General features: G+C 60.2%; 1 protein-coding gene across 1 annotated transcript in view; it reads right to left on the minus strand.

Annotated features, from left to right (window-relative positions):
* Positions 1 to 2,708: 2,708 nt before the first annotated feature.
* Positions 2,709 to 15,823, minus strand: part of ABCA2 (ATP binding cassette subfamily A member 2) — a 31,737-nt gene continuing 18,622 nt past the window's right edge. The window contains exons 20-49 of the mRNA XM_054393205.1: positions 15,355 to 15,519; positions 14,902 to 15,082; positions 14,392 to 14,604; positions 13,908 to 14,104; positions 13,640 to 13,822; positions 13,028 to 13,212; positions 12,830 to 12,950; positions 12,284 to 12,574; positions 11,106 to 11,312; positions 10,826 to 10,928; positions 10,138 to 10,466; positions 9,395 to 9,608; positions 9,122 to 9,227; positions 8,773 to 8,884; positions 8,301 to 8,361; positions 7,993 to 8,167; positions 7,792 to 7,907; positions 7,391 to 7,538; positions 7,071 to 7,194; positions 6,492 to 6,624; positions 6,280 to 6,397; positions 6,025 to 6,203; positions 5,213 to 5,354; positions 4,758 to 4,892; positions 4,439 to 4,542; positions 4,107 to 4,199; positions 3,751 to 3,853; positions 3,444 to 3,581; positions 2,976 to 3,182; positions 2,709 to 2,744 (exon numbers count right to left, since the gene is read on the minus strand). Coding sequence (XP_054249180.1) covers positions 2,709 to 2,744; positions 2,976 to 3,182; positions 3,444 to 3,581; positions 3,751 to 3,853; positions 4,107 to 4,199; positions 4,439 to 4,542; positions 4,758 to 4,892; positions 5,213 to 5,354; positions 6,025 to 6,203; positions 6,280 to 6,397; positions 6,492 to 6,624; positions 7,071 to 7,194; positions 7,391 to 7,538; positions 7,792 to 7,907; positions 7,993 to 8,167; positions 8,301 to 8,361; positions 8,773 to 8,884; positions 9,122 to 9,227; positions 9,395 to 9,608; positions 10,138 to 10,466; positions 10,826 to 10,928; positions 11,106 to 11,312; positions 12,284 to 12,574; positions 12,830 to 12,950; positions 13,028 to 13,212; positions 13,640 to 13,822; positions 13,908 to 14,104; positions 14,392 to 14,604; positions 14,902 to 15,082; positions 15,355 to 15,519 — 4,619 coding nt within the window. The remainder of the gene's footprint in view (positions 2,745 to 2,975; positions 3,183 to 3,443; positions 3,582 to 3,750; positions 3,854 to 4,106; positions 4,200 to 4,438; positions 4,543 to 4,757; positions 4,893 to 5,212; positions 5,355 to 6,024; positions 6,204 to 6,279; positions 6,398 to 6,491; positions 6,625 to 7,070; positions 7,195 to 7,390; positions 7,539 to 7,791; positions 7,908 to 7,992; positions 8,168 to 8,300; positions 8,362 to 8,772; positions 8,885 to 9,121; positions 9,228 to 9,394; positions 9,609 to 10,137; positions 10,467 to 10,825; positions 10,929 to 11,105; positions 11,313 to 12,283; positions 12,575 to 12,829; positions 12,951 to 13,027; positions 13,213 to 13,639; positions 13,823 to 13,907; positions 14,105 to 14,391; positions 14,605 to 14,901; positions 15,083 to 15,354; positions 15,520 to 15,823) is intronic.

Genomic DNA, 15,823 nt, shown 5'->3' on the forward strand with positions numbered 1-15,823 from the left:
TGGTGGCTGCCGGCACAGTGGTGGCAGTGCCGAGTGCCCTTGCAGAGCCGCGGCCCCTCCCAGCCCACATTCCTCCCTGGGGTGCACCCCAAACCACGCCTGGCCCCATGGCACAGCCGGGACACCCTGCCGTGCGGCCACCGCCACTGCTGCCAGCCCTAGTCCACAACGGGCGGCTCACAGTATCACCAGCTGCCGCAGCTCCTGCCTGGGCACCCGGGAAAGTGTCAAGTACTGGGTACAGTCCAACAACTTTTGCCCACAGCAGGGTCCTGTCCCATTCCACCCCCCAAAACCCCCTACCTCAGCCCTTGTTCACCCCAGTCCCTCCCTGGGCACCCAGCCCTGGCACCCCTACTCCCCAGGAGCCACAGAGCCTGGCTGGCTCCAGTTACTGTTTTTTTATTTAAAACATTATTTTCACATTTCACCCTTTGTTGTTTTTTTGCTAGCAATGTACAGGCTCCTTCGAGGCCTCTCCACACGTGCCCAGTGCTGTGCCTGGCTGCGGCACTGTGCCCCTGGCTGCTGGCCAGGCCCTGCACAGGGAGGCAAGCAAGAAGCGGGGCCAGACTCAGTGAAGCAGAGAGTGTTAAGGCAGCAACCACTCCTGCCCTGGGGCGATGCCCTCCTGCCCCCCCACCCGCTGACACCCTTGGGGTGGCCCCAAGCCCAGGCTGCACAGGGGCCAGGAAGCATCTCCACTGATAACTGAAAGCTGCGGCTTGTGGTGAGGCAGGGAAGAGACAGCTCCGTGGGGGGAGGGCTGGGGTGGCAGCTGTGCACAGGGCCCTCGGGGCCCTGAGTAGCAGAGTACTGGGGTAGGTACTGGACACAGACAAAGCCCTGGCCAGAGCAGGGCACCTTGCCCACCCTGGGGTGCTCTGAGGGTGCCACTGCCATCACCACCACAGCCAGGAACTCAAAGATGGCACTGCCCCCTCTCCCTTGGTGGCAAATGGGTAACCCCCAAGCAGGGTTGTCCCCTGTGCCCACTGAGTAAGGCAGTGTGCCCAGTAAGGAGGCTGCCCACCCATGCTGTCTCCCCCTGCCCAGCCAGGTGCCCCTCTGCCGTTGGAACAACAATGGTCTGAAAAGCTCTGAAAGGAGAGCTGAGTTCCCCCCCCAACACAAAACCTACATCAGCTGGCACACAGGGCCCGCCCCTGTTCCTGTGCCCTTGAGCAGGGTGGGGCTGGCTGCCATCTTCCTCCCCACCCAGTGTGCTGCCCCATGGCCATGAGCTGGGGGCCCAGTGCTACCCCTGTGCTGCAAGGCAGGAGCCAGCTCAGAGAATCCAACTGAGCCCATGCCAGGGAGGCAGAAAGGGCAGTAGGGCATACAGAGGCAGTCCAGCTCTAGGTGCTCCCTGGGAAGGAGGAGGGCACTGTGCATGGTCACACTACGGTTCTATGAAAGCCTGGGGCAGCCAGGGGGGATGGTCAGGGTAGTGGCAGTGGCCCTGCCCTCACCCATCGCTGGGCAGGGCTGCAGGGGAGGGAGTGCTGCTGGGCTGCAGGTGCCAGGCACAGCCCCTGTAAGTAAGAAGATAGCAGGACTCACTGCATAAAGGAGGGCACTGCCAACCAAGGGGGTGTCCACTGACAGTCCCAGTGACACTGCCTACCACAGTGATGGAGCTGGCACTGCTGCCAGGCTGTGCCCAGTCACGCTGCCTTCTCTTCAGCCCACCCCACACATCAGCTCTCCCAGTACCACCGGTGACTCAACACCACCAAACCAGTACAAGTGGCTCCTGTACAGGAGCCAGGTGCTGAGTAACAAGTGCCAGGACAAGGAGGGAAGCAGCAGAAAGGTGGCACAGCTGCAGTGATGCCCTGTGGTGAGGCAGGCAGGAGGCAGGGTGAGAGGCTCTGAGAGGAGGGACATTGATGGTGGTAGAGGGGAAAAACAGCTGGTGCCAGTGTGTGAAATACCCTGTGAAATACCCCTCTGCCCACCACGTGACCCTCCACAGGGGTGCTGCTGCCCATCCCTGGAGCTGGTACCAAGTGCCCAGTGCAAGCGTGGCAGGGCTGGGCTGGGCAGCTGGGCCTGTCAGCTGGCAGCAGCACTGGCCAGGTGCCCCAGCAGGGCTGAGGCCACCATCTCAGGCAAGCTGGAGGTCGCTGGTGACATCCTATGGGTGACAGAAATCATGTGAGAGCCTCTGCCCTTGTGGTGCCAGATCCTGAGTTCCCCTGGAGTGTGAAGGGCAGCTGCTAAGCAGCAAACACAAGGTGAAAGTGGCCATCCTTCCTCTGCCCTGCCAGGCCCAGGCCTGCAGTCCTGCCCATGCCAGGGCAGGGGCTGTGCCCACAGCCAACAGTTCCTGGGGTGGGTGCAACCTGGGTGTCCAACTGCAGGTACTGCCCACAGGCCTCACAGGTCAGCAAGCCTGCGGGTAAAGCAGCACTGGCCGGTCCCATCTCTTCACAGTCTGTCCATGTCACCTGCTGTCTGGGTGAGGCAGCTGAGGCTGCTGGCCCCCAGCACCATGCAGTGACACTGCCCTGGAGCTGAAGGGGACAAAGGCCATCCCGTAGGCAGTGGCTCGTGAGGTCCATCCGGGCTGGCACCGTACCCGCTGTGCACTCCCTGGCACAGGCCTTCAGCCAAGGCAGCTCTGCTGGACTGGGTGAAGGGAGGGGAGAGGCCGAGAAGGGTTCAATGGCTTCAGAGCCAGAGGCTGTGGCTGTCCTGGGCAGTCAGCACAACGTGTCAGTGTTGAACGAGAGCTGAGCCTGTGGGCACAGGGGCAGCCAGGGCTCAGGGGTGCCCACCCTGCCCAGCACACCCAGTGCTGCAGGGGGCAGCAGCTAGCCTGGGCAAGGGGGAGCAGCCACCCCTCCCAGGAGCCTCTCTGCTCCATCCCTGGCCTCACCATGTCCCCTTCTCCGGAGCCATGACAGCCAGCCCCACACCAGGGGCACAGCAAGGACTAGCGCCACACGGATTTGGGGACAGTCTCTCACCCTCTCCTCCTCAAAGCTGATGAGGCCTTCATCATCTGTCTCCAGGTCCTCCTGCTCCTCCACCACCAGTGCCCGCAGCTCAGTAGGCGTGGCACGGGGGCGCAGCAGGCTCAGCACCCGCTCCAGAGGTGACTGCAGGGTGCAGCTGGGGCTGCTCTCCTGCTGCTCCAAGTTGTCGCTTTGCTTCTTGGCAAAATTCACAAACACCTGGCAGGGGGAAAAGGGGCAGGAGGCTGTGAGGGACACCTGCCATGAGCACCTGCACCCCCTGGTCATCTCTCATCTGCCACTCATGCCACTGGACACAAATCCCAGTGCTCGCCACCAGGCTTTGGTCACCATCATCTCCCCCTAGCACCACCTCCAAGGGAGTTCCTGCCAGGCATTTGGGCACAGCCACTCCCCCTGGCACAGCCACCGTCCCTGGGGACAAGCATCCAGTCCTGCCCCTGCTACCCGTGGCCTTACGTTGTCCAGTGTGGTCTGGCTGACAGAGTAGTCCTCAATACCCAGCACATCCACCACCTGTTCCATCTTGCTGAAGACCTGTGCCAGGGAGATTTGGTCCGACTTCAGCTGGTACTGGGCCTTGGTGTGGTGCCGCTCCTGCAGGACACAGAGGTGATGCTCAAGCCCTCACTCCCAAACCCTCTCCCATGGTGGGGGTCTCACAGAAGTGTCCCTTAGGACAAGAATGCTGTTTGTGTTCTGAGGCGGAAGGAGGCTGGCACAGGATGCCACCACCACGATGCCACTGTCACTGCAGGGAGCTCACCTTGAGGACAGCGTCGGGAAAGTTGCGGTTGAAGAACCTCACAACCTCCTTCACATTGAGGCTGGACTTGGTGCGCACTGTGATCATGTAGCCATCGCCAAACCTGTGCCGGGACAAGGGCCCTGTGGGGGCCTGACCCCTGCCTGCAGCCTGACCCCACGGAAGGGGACGATGCTCTGTGGCAGATGCTGCACCCACCAGGACAAGGCCAGGATGGTTGAGCAAGGCCATCCCCTGCCCACCCTCCAAAGCAGCACCCACATGAAGGACTGACATCTTGCCACAGGTGTCACATGTCCCCATGCCATGGGGCTGCACAGCACAGAGCGGGTGCTGGGCCTGCACCAGGCCCTTACCGGTTCTTCAGGTGCTGGATGCTGCCCAGACATTTGAGTCTCCCGTTCACCATGATGGCCAGGCGGGTGCACAGTGCCTCGCACTCCTCCATGCTGAGGAAACAGGGCAGGCTTCACCAGGGTGGCATGGGGGACACAGTGCCAGGGGCAGGCAGGCAGCTGAGCGCCCCAGGCCACCACCTGGTGCCACAGCCCCATCACTGGGGATGGGAGAAGGCAACAGAGGGTGCGTCCCAGGCTCCCTCTGCTTCTTGTGCCCTGCCGAATGCCCTGGGCACCAAAAAGCCCCCTCCCACTCATGTGCCCAGAGGAACCATGGGTGCACCCCCGACCTGTGAGAGGTGAGCACCACGGAACGGCCAGTTTTGATGACATCCAGGATGAGGTTCCAGAGGAAGCGCCGTGCCTTGGGATCCATTCCTGTGGTGGGCTCATCCTGTGGGAGGCACAGCACCCTCAGACATGCCCACCCCCACAGGGCCCCTGCCACCCTTGTCCCACCCTTAGCCCAGTGCGGGACACCACCCCAGGGCACTTGTGGCAAAGCCAGGCACAGGCAGCTCCCACTCAGGGTCATTTCTCCACCCCAGCCCAGCACAGCCCCAGGCACATAAGGGGGAGGATGGGCGGGGGTTGCCAGGCAGGGCGCACCAGGAAGATGAAGGATGGGTATCCGATCAGCGCGATGGCTGTGGACAGCTTCCTCTTGTTGCCCCCACTGTAGGTGCTGGCAGGCTTGTCAGCATACTTGGTCAGCTCCAGCTTCTTCAGTGCCCACTTCACTACCTGCAAGGTGTAAGGGGCTGCTGTCACCCTGCCAAGGTCACAGGGCCAGCAGATGGCAGTGGGCAAGTGGCTGGGCTCTGCAGCATTGGTTAACTGTCAAGGGGACAACAAGCGATGTGCCAGTCAGGGTAGCCCCATGGCAGTCCCTGGTACAGTCATGGGCAATGACCTGTGAGCACCATGTGCCAGCCCCAGCCGTCCATGTGGGTGTGCCACTGAGGCAGTGCTGCCATGAGAGTATTGGCACTGGCTTGGGTGCCCACTGGTGCCCGGTCAGGTGTCATTCTGTGGCACTGACAATTGCTCCTCCAGAGTCCTACCCGCTCCTCGTCCTTCCAGGGGATGCCACGCAGGCGGGTGTAGAGCTCCAGGTGCTCCTGGGCTGTCAGCTCATCAAAGAGGGCATCAAACTGGGGGCAGTAGCCCAAGTTCTGCTGGACCTGCAGGAGCTCCTTCAGGATGCTGCAGGAGAAGGCAGGACTGTGGGTAGAAGGAATTGCTGTTCAGGAGCACCCTGTTGTTCACCCCTCTCTTACCAGCTAACCCACAATGGGCAGCCTTGGCCAAGAACCAGTGTGCCATGCCACCCTCCAGATGATGGTCAGCCCAGCAGCACACAGGGCTGCAGAGTCATGGCTGGGGCAGAACCTCCTGAGGTGCTGCCTACTGACACCTGGACTTGAAGTGTGCCCAAGGATGCCCTCTGGAGCTAATGAGGAAGGACTTGGCCTCTAGGTGCTCAGCTGCTTTAGACAGCTCTTCTCCTGCCAAGCTACAGGGAAGAAACCCCTGGCATGGTGGGGCTTGAAAGAGACCTGAAGATCATGCATTCCAACCCCCTGGTAAAGCAGGTGTACCCACAGCAGCTTGCCCAGGGTAACATCCAGGTGGGTTTGGATTTGCTCCGGAGGAGGAGACTGCACAACCTCTCTGGGAAGCCTGTTCCAAGGCTCCAGCACCCTCATGCTTAGGTGGAACTTCCTGTGTTCTAGTTTGTGCTTTTGACCCTTGTCACACAGCGCTGTGTGGACAGGCTCATGCTGCTTCATCCTGGCAGACCCCCACACAGAGCCTGCCCCACTCCCAAGACAGCAGGCAGCACCCCCCTCCCAGCCAGCCTGTGCCCCCCAACCTGTGCCCATTGACGAAAGCCTCCCCGCCCGTGGTGCTCTCATCCCCTGTCAGCATCTTGAAGGTGGTGGTCTTGCCCGCACCGTTGACACCCAGCAGCCCGAAGCACTCCCCGGGCCGCACACCCACACACAGCCGATCCACAGCCAGGATGCGTCCGATCTTGCGGGACTTGTACACCTGGGGACAGGGCACGGCAGCTCAGCCCGCTGCCAGGCACTGCCGCCTGGTGCTGACACCTGCCCCGGGGCCGCACCTTGGTGAGGTTCTCGATCTTCAGCATGTCGTTGTTGGCGTCGCCGCGCAGCACGCGGTGCCGCTCCTTGGCCACGTCAACATCGTCCTCAATGGGCTTGGTGGAGACTGGCAGCCGCCTGCAGGGGTGCAAGCATGGGAGCCACCTGCACACAGTCCAGCTCACCCTCGCAGGAGTGGCAACTGCGACAGGGTCCTGGCAGCCAAACTCACTGAGGCTTGCGGAAGAAGTTGTACTGGCACATGATGGTGATAAAGAAGCCAACGAAGCCTTCGATTGTCATGGCAACCAGCCCCCGCGTCACAATGTCCCACTCGAAGGGTGACTTCATCTTGTCAAATTGCCCTGCATGGAGGAGGACAGAGCAGCTGGGGAGGGAACACCTTGGTCATGTCCTGAGCTGGCCTGTACCAACACACAGCTTCCACGGCCTGCTTCCACACCCACTCCCAGTGAGGCTGCCAGGCCTGGGACGCTGTCGCCAGGGACAGTCACACCACAGCCCACCACAGCTCCACTGCAGGCAGGGTGCAATAGGAATAGGTTGTGGCAGGGCTCACAACCTTCTCTCCCTGTGCTGCTATTCGGGATGGCTCAAGGAACCTTTTTGGCACCATGCCATGGCTGATCCTAAACTGTCTCCCCTCCTGCACCCCAGCCTAGGATGTGTTCCAGATTGCTCTGGGCTTCAGGAAGCCCCACAGGGCAGGCAGAGGGGATGTGCCAGCACCATGGTCTCCCCCAGCCCCACAGGTGCTGGAACAAAGGAGGGAGGGAACGTGAGGCCGCACCAATTTTTGCGTAGTACTCATTGATATACTCGTTGTAAGCCATCTCCATCAAGCCATGGCCCAGGTTGTAGTTGGGAAATACAAGGAAGCAGCTCTTCAGGTAGCTGTTCACCACCTTCAGATCCTGTGGGAATGGGCAGAGAGGACACAACCATCAGCAACATTCCTGAGGAGTGTGACACCATGGCAGGATTGGGATCCTTACTAAGGTGCAGCCCAGTCGGGTCCCTCCCAAGGTTCCTCCCAGTCTGAGCTGTTCCATGACACGATGGCAGCTTCTCCCGCCCTGGTGGTCCCAGGTAGAGCTGTGCATCTCATACCTTGTCATGCTCAAAGAGCTGCAGCAGAAAGGTGGCAACGGTGGCTGTGATGCCAATGAAAAGGTTGATGACGATGAGGAAGACGTAGGCAGAGCTGGGCACCTCAAACCAGAAGGAGGCAGGGTACATGATGGGTGTTATGGACCAGCTGGGGAGGTGAGCAGCAGATCACAAATCAGTGTGACAGGAAAGGGGTCAGGCAATGCCGAATGTCGAGCCTTGGCATCACCTAGCTCCTAGCTCCATCCTCCCCCAGCTCTCCTACCCCAATCCCTGCAGCCCACCAGCTACAGGAGCTGCAGAACATCAGCCAGATGGGCAGACCCAGGGCCAGGCCTTGCACATAAGCACAGTGCAGATGTGGCACTGCAGGGACCTGCAGCACACCCTGAGCAACCTACCCATAGAGCAGGAAGAGGGAGAGGACGGCAGGGAAGTTGGTGGGGGAGGTGTATGCCGGGAGGTCAAAGACAAAGAGGATGATGATGCAGCACGTGGCTGGCACCAGGTAATTCAGCTGGAAGAGACAGAAATGTCTGTGACTGCTGCCCCAGCCGCCCAGCCCCAGAGGTTCAGCTGGCAGGGCCATGAGCTTTGCTCACCATGTCCCACACGTAGTTGGCCAGCCAGTAGATGACAGGATCACAGCCACTGACGAACTGCAGGTGCTTGGCTTTCGTGGCCTTCTCTGCCACCAGGAACACCACAAAGCTGGCTGGCACAAAGGACATGGCCACAATGATGAAGATGGCGATCACCACATCTGTGCCTTGCAGGCTGGAAGGGGAGCAAAGAGGACAGCAGGGACCCCATCAGCCTGTGCCGGGCAGGAGCCCTGGCATGCCCCTGTAAACTGCTCCCTCCCTGCCACGGCACGGCCAGCCCCCCTGGGTCCCCTGCCCAGACCTACAGGTAATCCAGAGACAGGCTGGCACTTGTCTTGTTCATAGGGTGGTTGGTGACCGTGATGCCTGCAGGAGGGCCCAAGAAGAAACACAGGAGTGCGTGAAAGCTGGCTTGGGACAGCCTTGCCCCTAGCCTGCCTGGTCCTGCTTCTGAGCAGGAGAATGGGTTTCCTCCCTGCAGATTGGCAGAAGAGACGTCTAAAGCAATTGAGCACCTGGACGCCAAGTCCTCCCACACCAGCTCCAGACAGCATCCTCAGACACACTGCAAGTCCAGGCACCAGCAGGCAGCACCTCGGGAGGTTCTGCCCTGACCCTGCTTAGCCCAGACCTCACAGCCAGGGTGTGTGAACCCTCTGCATCAACTGGGCACAAGCCTGCTTGGTCCAAGGGGGCACGTTATTCTTTAGAGTCTGGCAGAACCATGCCCTAAGGCTGCTCCTGACATGCTTCTTCCCTTAAGGGGAAGGTCCTCACCATAGGCAGCAGGGTTGCCTTTGCTCTTGGGCAGGTTGGCTCGCAGGATGGCATTGTTGAGAGCATTGAGGTAGGTGGGCATGCTGTGATAGCCCTTGTTGTTGTAGAACACCTGGAGGAGCAGAGGAGAGTGAGGTGACAAGATGTACAAGAAAGGATGGATGGGGTGGGATGAGATGTGGGACAGCACAGGACAGCCACAGAGCAGGCTTCCTGTGCCCATGGCTGTGGGGAGAGGAGGCCACTGCTGACCATGCTGGTCCAGACCTGCTGGGGTGAGAGCCCCACCAGATTCCTTGGTGCAGAACAGTGGGAAGGGGTCCCCCCCAAGCACCCTGTGCAGTCCCACCTGGGCCGCTCTTCGCACCGCAATCTTGCGCACAGTGGCAGGAGCCCTGGCGCCGAAGGAGGCTGGGATGGAGTTCTGGATGTTGCCAAAGGTGAGTGCTCCATACCTGAGGGACAAGGACCACTGAGGAGTTGTGACTGCTGTCCCCCTACCTCTGGGAGCAGGGTTGGGATCCAGCAGGGTCCTAGCTCCTATCGGCACCCTGGGCAGGTGGTCCCCAAGTCCCCAGTCCCCCACCTCTGCTCCAGGGCACAGGGCAGCCCTCCTTCTCACCTGTGCAGCCGGAAGCGGTCTGAGGTGTAGAGCAGATACTCAGAGACATTGCGCCCCGTGATGTCTGCCAGGATGTCTCCTGTCACCACCTTCATCTGTGGGGGGTGGCCCCCAACGCCACTGGGGCAGGAGAAGCCTGTCCCCTGCATAGAGCATGTGCACTTGATGGGCTCATGGATGATGTGGGGCAGAGCAGGGGTAGAGGTCATGGTCTCTGAGGAGCAGAAAGAGCAAGTCACAGCCAGGCTCCTGCCTGCCTCAGCTGCAGGTGACAAAGTTAGGAGAAGAGGCTAAGCCAAGGGGTCCCAGGCAGGCATGGTGGGAACACTCTGCCCCATGAGCAGAGCCCAGTCTGCAGGAGGGTTTGTGTGTCCTGGTAACTGAGAGGGACCAAGCGATCGGCATGGAGAAAAGCTCTGTGGGACAGAAACAGTTCAGAGAGGGGGAATGAAGCATGGCTGGAGAAGGCACCAGCTGTGGGACCACAGTTCTGTGAGGGTGACACAAGGCTGGCCAGGGGGCTCTCAATGTCAGGGAGCTTTACCGGCACTCCCAGGGCTGAACAGGATGTGGTGCTCCAGGGCCAGCACTGCCCCTGAGCCGGAACTGCAGCCCTGCCACGCAAGGCTGTGATGTGGCCAGGTGCTTCCAGGGATCCCTGCAGCTGCTTCTGCAGGGGAGATCTCCCTGCTGGGGATGAACCCCAGGCCTGGACATGCTTGAGCACCAAGTGCAGGTAATACCTTTGACAGCAGAGGAGAAGGTTGTGGAGTTCCAGGCATGGAGCAGGTCCTCATCCACTGAGAAGGGGTAGTCAGACGGAGCTGGGGATGGAGGCGGTGGCACAAAGTTGGAGAGCGGCAGGCCCTGGGTGAAGGAGTCAATGCACATGGCATCAAAGTACTTGGCTGCCAGCATCTTGGACTCGTTGCTGTTGAGGTTGAACGTCTGCATGGGCTGGTCCAGGGTGTTGTTGAAAGCCATCTTGAGGACACAGGTGGCCCCCACGCCGGAGGGCAGGTGGAAGGTGTTTACCAGCTGCTGGGGGCTGGCGTCAGGAGACAGCCTGATGCTGCGGGGACACAAGTGGGTGAGGAGGAGCAAGGAGCAGGAGACATGGGCCTCACCATTTTGGCTATCTGCTGGAACCTCCCTGAGGCCTTGGTGCCTTGGTACTTATGGCTGAACAGGCACAGGCACACACAGGGCATGCCAGCATCAGGGCTGGCACCTCTCCCAGGGGTGCTGCAGAGCACAAGGGCTGTTTTCTGCAAGGGGATGTGGCAACAGCCAGGCTCTGCTCCAAGTCTGAGGCAGCTCTGGTGCTGGCCCTGCTGTGGGCTGCCCTCCCAGCTGCCCCCATCACAGTCCCAGGGATGGGGGCAGGGATGGGGAATGGGATGCTGGTCACCAGCGAGCAGCAGCTCTCACCGGTACTCACGCCGCTCCTCGTTGGCGTAAGGAATGAAGTTGCCCTTGGGTTGGGTGTAGTTGTGGTACTGTGACGGTGACAGGATAAGGGGTGGCAAATCACCTGGAAGGACAAGGAAAGGACCTGCTCACACCTGCAGCACCGCCACACACAGGCAGACCGGCCCAGCACCCACACACCTTGTGCTTGACCAACCCCCAGCCAGTGTCCCCTCACCACAGGGCAGGCTGGAAGTGCCAGAAGCAGCCCTGGGTGTGTGGGCGGGGGTCTGACACGCACCAATTTCAGGCACGGAGAGGGCCACTGTCATGGCCACGCAGACAAAGAAGGCAGGCAGGAGGATCTGCGAGAAGAGGGCCTTGGTGTTGCGCTTGGCGCAGTGGAAGCGTTTGACGATCAGCCCATGGAACTGGCGCAGCTTCAGCCACCAGCCCTCCAGCTTGAAGCTCCCCTGGCCAGCCAGGTCCTGGTCCTCTGCCTCCACCTCTGCCTCTTGCTCTGGGAGGAGAAAGGGGCATCAGCTGCCTGAGCACAGGTGCTCCTGCGCCTGACTTGGCCCCGAGGCACAGGGTGGCACCCAAGGCTGATGGCCATTAAGCCACAGCAGGGCTGCAGCATGAAGCAAGGCAGCTGGCTGGTGGGCTCCTCTTGGCAATTCAGGCAATAGTTTTGAAAAAACACCTGAATTGGTGCTTTTTGGCAGAACTCCATTTTCCCCACCAGCTCTCCCAGCTGGCAATGAGTCAGCACAGTCAGGAACAAGGGATTGGACATGGGCGAGGGTACCCAGCAAGGCCGAGCCTTGGGGGGGTTTAGCTGTGACACTGCCTCAGCTTTGCCTCCCACGACCCAAATCACAACACTCAAAGTGGCCCTGGATGGGGAGCCAGGATGGCACATCCCTGAATTAACCACAAGAGCTGCCAGGATCAGCCAGAAAATGCTTTGTGAATAAAACAGGAGCCTCAGGGCACCTGCCTGCAACCTCCATCTTCCAGCAAACCCAGCACCTGGTTAGGGAGAGCCCCAAGCCCAGGTATGGAGGGTAAAGCCACTAGATGGAAAATGATTCCATGCCCAAGGGCCAAGAGGAGACAACCTGGCCAGGCACCAGTTTGAGGAGTGCGTTAGTGGGATGAGTCTGCAGGGTGGCACTCACAGGGTCCAAGGGAGGCAAAGGGCACAGTTAACACCAGCTGTGCCTGCTGGCTCCATGTCTCAGCACAGGACTCTCCCTCCCATGCATGCCCTTATCAGTCTGGGGCTTCAAACTGCTGGAACCATTCCCAACCCTCCCCACTAGGCTGCAGGTCTCTGGGCACTGCGGAAACCCACCCTGGCAGATGCGGCCACCCATCCCTGGCACACTCACATGCCCTGCCCACGGCCAGCTCTGCCCTCGGGCACCCACCATGTCCCAGCTGAGCAGCTCCCCTGGCCCTGCCGCTGGCACGCACCTTGCAAACTGAAGTTATCGGAGTCCTGGCGGTTATGGACCAGGGGGGCATAATCCCCAAAGAACTCGGAATAGGCCCCACCTTCGTCGCCCCGCATGGAGCCCACCGAGGAGGATGAGTGCAGGGATGCCTGCGACTGTGCCAGCCTGGAGCAGGTCACCAGGTTGCTGAGCTCCACCTCTGGCTTCTCTGGCACCGCTGCTTCGGCAAGGGATTCCCCGTTGGCCTCAGGCTTCGGGCCCAGCTTGGGAGTGGGTGGCCGCAAGGCATCCTTCTTGGACTCCTTCATGTCTGGAAGGAGAAAGGGATTTGCTGCTGGCCATGCCACCCTTCATCGTGGTGTGGCTCAAAGTGGGGATAGGTGGGATCTGCAGACTCAGCATGAAGCAGAGGCTGGCTGCTCTTGGCCAGGATGGTCTCTGCTGGAGATCACTTCCCTTGGGAGACCCCTGCAGCCATGCACAAGAGAGAGGAGCTACCAAGCCACACAGACACATAGCACCTCAGCAGCCCCAGCAGCACCACGTGTGCCACTGCCACCCATACCCACGTCACTGTTCTCCAGAGACTGGTCCTCCTCAGACACCTTCAAAAAGACTTCCTCCAGTGTGGTGTCCATCAGCCCGAAACTGGTGAGGTCCAGCTCCTCCAGGCTCTGCTCCAAGTGCTGCAGAGGCAAATTGCTGTATGAAGAGGGCAGGAGGTGCAGGAGGTCCTGCCCACCCTGCCAGTCCCCACAGGTACCTGAAAGAGCCTCTCAAAGCAGCCCTTCTTGACAGCCTCGCTGGGCAGGATGTAGGAGAGCTCAGTGTTGGTGTCGGAGATGAGGAGGCAGGAGGCCACATACTTCTTGATGAACTGGGAGACACGCGGCTCGGAGCAGGGGCTGAGCGAGGAGTGGGCTAGAGGGCTGTGCAGCTGGCCAGGCTCTGTGGCAGAGGCAGCTCTGCTTGGTCACTACACACCTGGCCTCCCACCAGGACACCCTACACCCATCCTACACCCCAGCATCACAGGGACTCCTCCAGCCTCCATCGCTGAGAAGCAGCTGTCCAGCTGCCCTGCCTGGCCTGGGGATGGTGCTCCATAGTGTAATGCACAACTTGGTAGGCAGCCCATGGGACAGACAGCACCAGTGCCTGGAGGCAAATGGCACCACAGAGAACAGAGATGGGATAAAACAAGGCTGAGCGATGCCACCTCCTATGCCTCTGCCCTGTGTCCCCTCTGCACTGCATGTGGCCTAAAGAGATTTGGAGAGGGAGCACTTCAGTGTTAACCTGAAGTTCCTTTCCTGGACTGAGGAAGGGTTGGTCCCATCTACTGCTCTACACACGGTCCCACTGCCCACCAGACCTGTGCCATTCCTGGTGTCCGACTGCTTCTTGACCATGGTCAGCTTGTAGCCATCCCCATAGGTGCTCTTCAGGAAGAGGGGGGAGCCACAGCACTTCAGCTTGCCGTGGGAGATGATGGCAATGCGGTCACCCAGCAGGTCGGCCTCGTCCATGTGGTGTGTGGAGAGCAGGATGGTCCTCCCTGGAAGGGGCACCCAACCTCAGCGGAGAAGCCAGGGCCAGGACAGATGGAGGAACAATGTGGGGCTCTGCCCACCTCTGCTCACCTGGCTTGTACTTGAGGATGAGGTCCCAGATGGCCCTGCGTGCGTAGGGGTCCACGCCAGCTGTGGGCTCATCCAAGATCACAGCTCGTGACCCACCTACGAAGGCAATAGCCACTGACAGCTTCCTCTTCATGCCCCCTGAGAGGGTCTGCACCAGGGAGTGTCGTTTGTTGGAGAGCTCCAGGTCCTCAATCATCCTGGGGACAGGGAAAAAGCAGCAGGTGTGAAGGGGGCCACGCTGGCACCCAGTGCCTGCAGGGTACACATGATGCCTCTTCCTTGTGTGGCACCTATGGTCTTCAGCAACCGAGAGAGCTTAGCTTCTGCTGCTTCCACAGCCTGAGACCACAAGTTTTGGAAAACTCTGTGGAGCTGCTCCAAGGAAGATCTCTGCTACCAGATCACCCAGCACAGCTCAGGCAGCAGGAAGGGCACCACTCATGCGAAAGGCAGGGATGGGGCAGAAGGAGTGGGAGGTGCCTACTTGTCCATCTCCTTGCGGATCTCCTCCTCTGCCATACTCTTGAGCTGTGAGTAGAACCAGAGGTGCTCCTCCACAGTCAACCTATCGAAGAGCACATTGTGCTGGGGACACATGCCCAGGTTCTTCCGGATCTCGTCCATCTCTGTTCGGATATCATGGCCATAGATGGTGGCAGAGCCCGAGGTTGGAGGGAACAAGCCGGTGAGGATGGACCTGGATGGATGGAGGAAGGGGACAAAAGTTGAGGGACCTCATGCCTCTGTCTAGTCCAAGTTCCAACCACCATCTCCCTCCAGGAGCATCTGCTGAGCCCCAGACACAGCAATGTTGGTGCAGGACCATGCTCCTGCTACTTGTCCCCTTTTTGTGCCACCCCTACATCCACACTACTGCCCCCTGGGCATGGCACCAGCTGCCACAGAGCCTTGCAAGGACGTTATGCAGCACCTTTCCCACCCACTGCAGCTGGCCAGAAGGACATGGCCCACATCCACTCTGATGAGCACTCACATGGTGGTGGTTTTGCCTGCACCATTGTGCCCCAGGAAGGACACCACTTGGTTCTCATAGAGGTTGAGGCTCAGCTTGTTCAGTGCCAGCTTCTTGTCCGTCTTGTAAACCTTGGTGAGTTTGTCAATGCAGACAACCAGGGGCAGGTGTGTCGGCTCCTCCTCGATGCCACGTGTCTCCTCTGCTGCCAGGGCAGGATGGTGAGCAGCCAGGGCGAGGGCAGGGAGGCTGAGCTCGGAGAGGCCTGGAGCCTCTCCCCTCCATCCCATAGTGCCTGTGCTGGCTCATGGTCCCTTTCCCTCTGCCTCTCACCAGCTTCCCTATTCCTGTGCCATGGGGCAGCAGCACTTGACCCAAGATTCTACCCCTACAGGGGCGCAGGGGACACGTGGGGGTCCACACAGGACCCTGCAACAGAGTCAGGTCACCTCCCACTGCCCTGCCTGCCCTTACCCAGCCTCCTGCTCTCCATGGCACAGGCCTGATCCTCCTCCATGATGCTGAGGCGGGTGGTGCGGGACCAGGGCCAGGTCCACTCCCAGGTCTCCACGCGGCCATTGCCCAGCCAGTAGGACTTCTGGAAGGGGAAGTACCAGGGCCGCGGCAAACCAAACATGCCTGCAAGCACAACTTCTGCAGTCAGGGCCAACCCCACCCCCACGGCTGTGCCAAGGGCTGGGACAGAGCTCAGCACAGGTACAGGTACAGGTACGGACGCAGGCCTGGAGGTTCCCCCAGCTCAGGGCCATCACTGCAGGGTGTGGGCTGCACGTGTCCCTGAGCTGGGCTTAGGTAAATGCTGTGTGAGCACGCAAAACCCTCTGGGCTTTGGGCTTGGCCTGCCTTATGCTTCAATTTTACTGGGAAAGCAAAGGAAGCAGGTGAGACCCTTCCCCAAGGGATAAAGAGGAACAGTGCTCCA

Source organism: Indicator indicator, chromosome 28, assembly GCF_027791375.1.
Source record: "Indicator indicator isolate 239-I01 chromosome 28, UM_Iind_1.1, whole genome shotgun sequence".
Lineage (NCBI taxonomy): Eukaryota > Metazoa > Chordata > Aves > Piciformes > Indicatoridae > Indicator > Indicator indicator.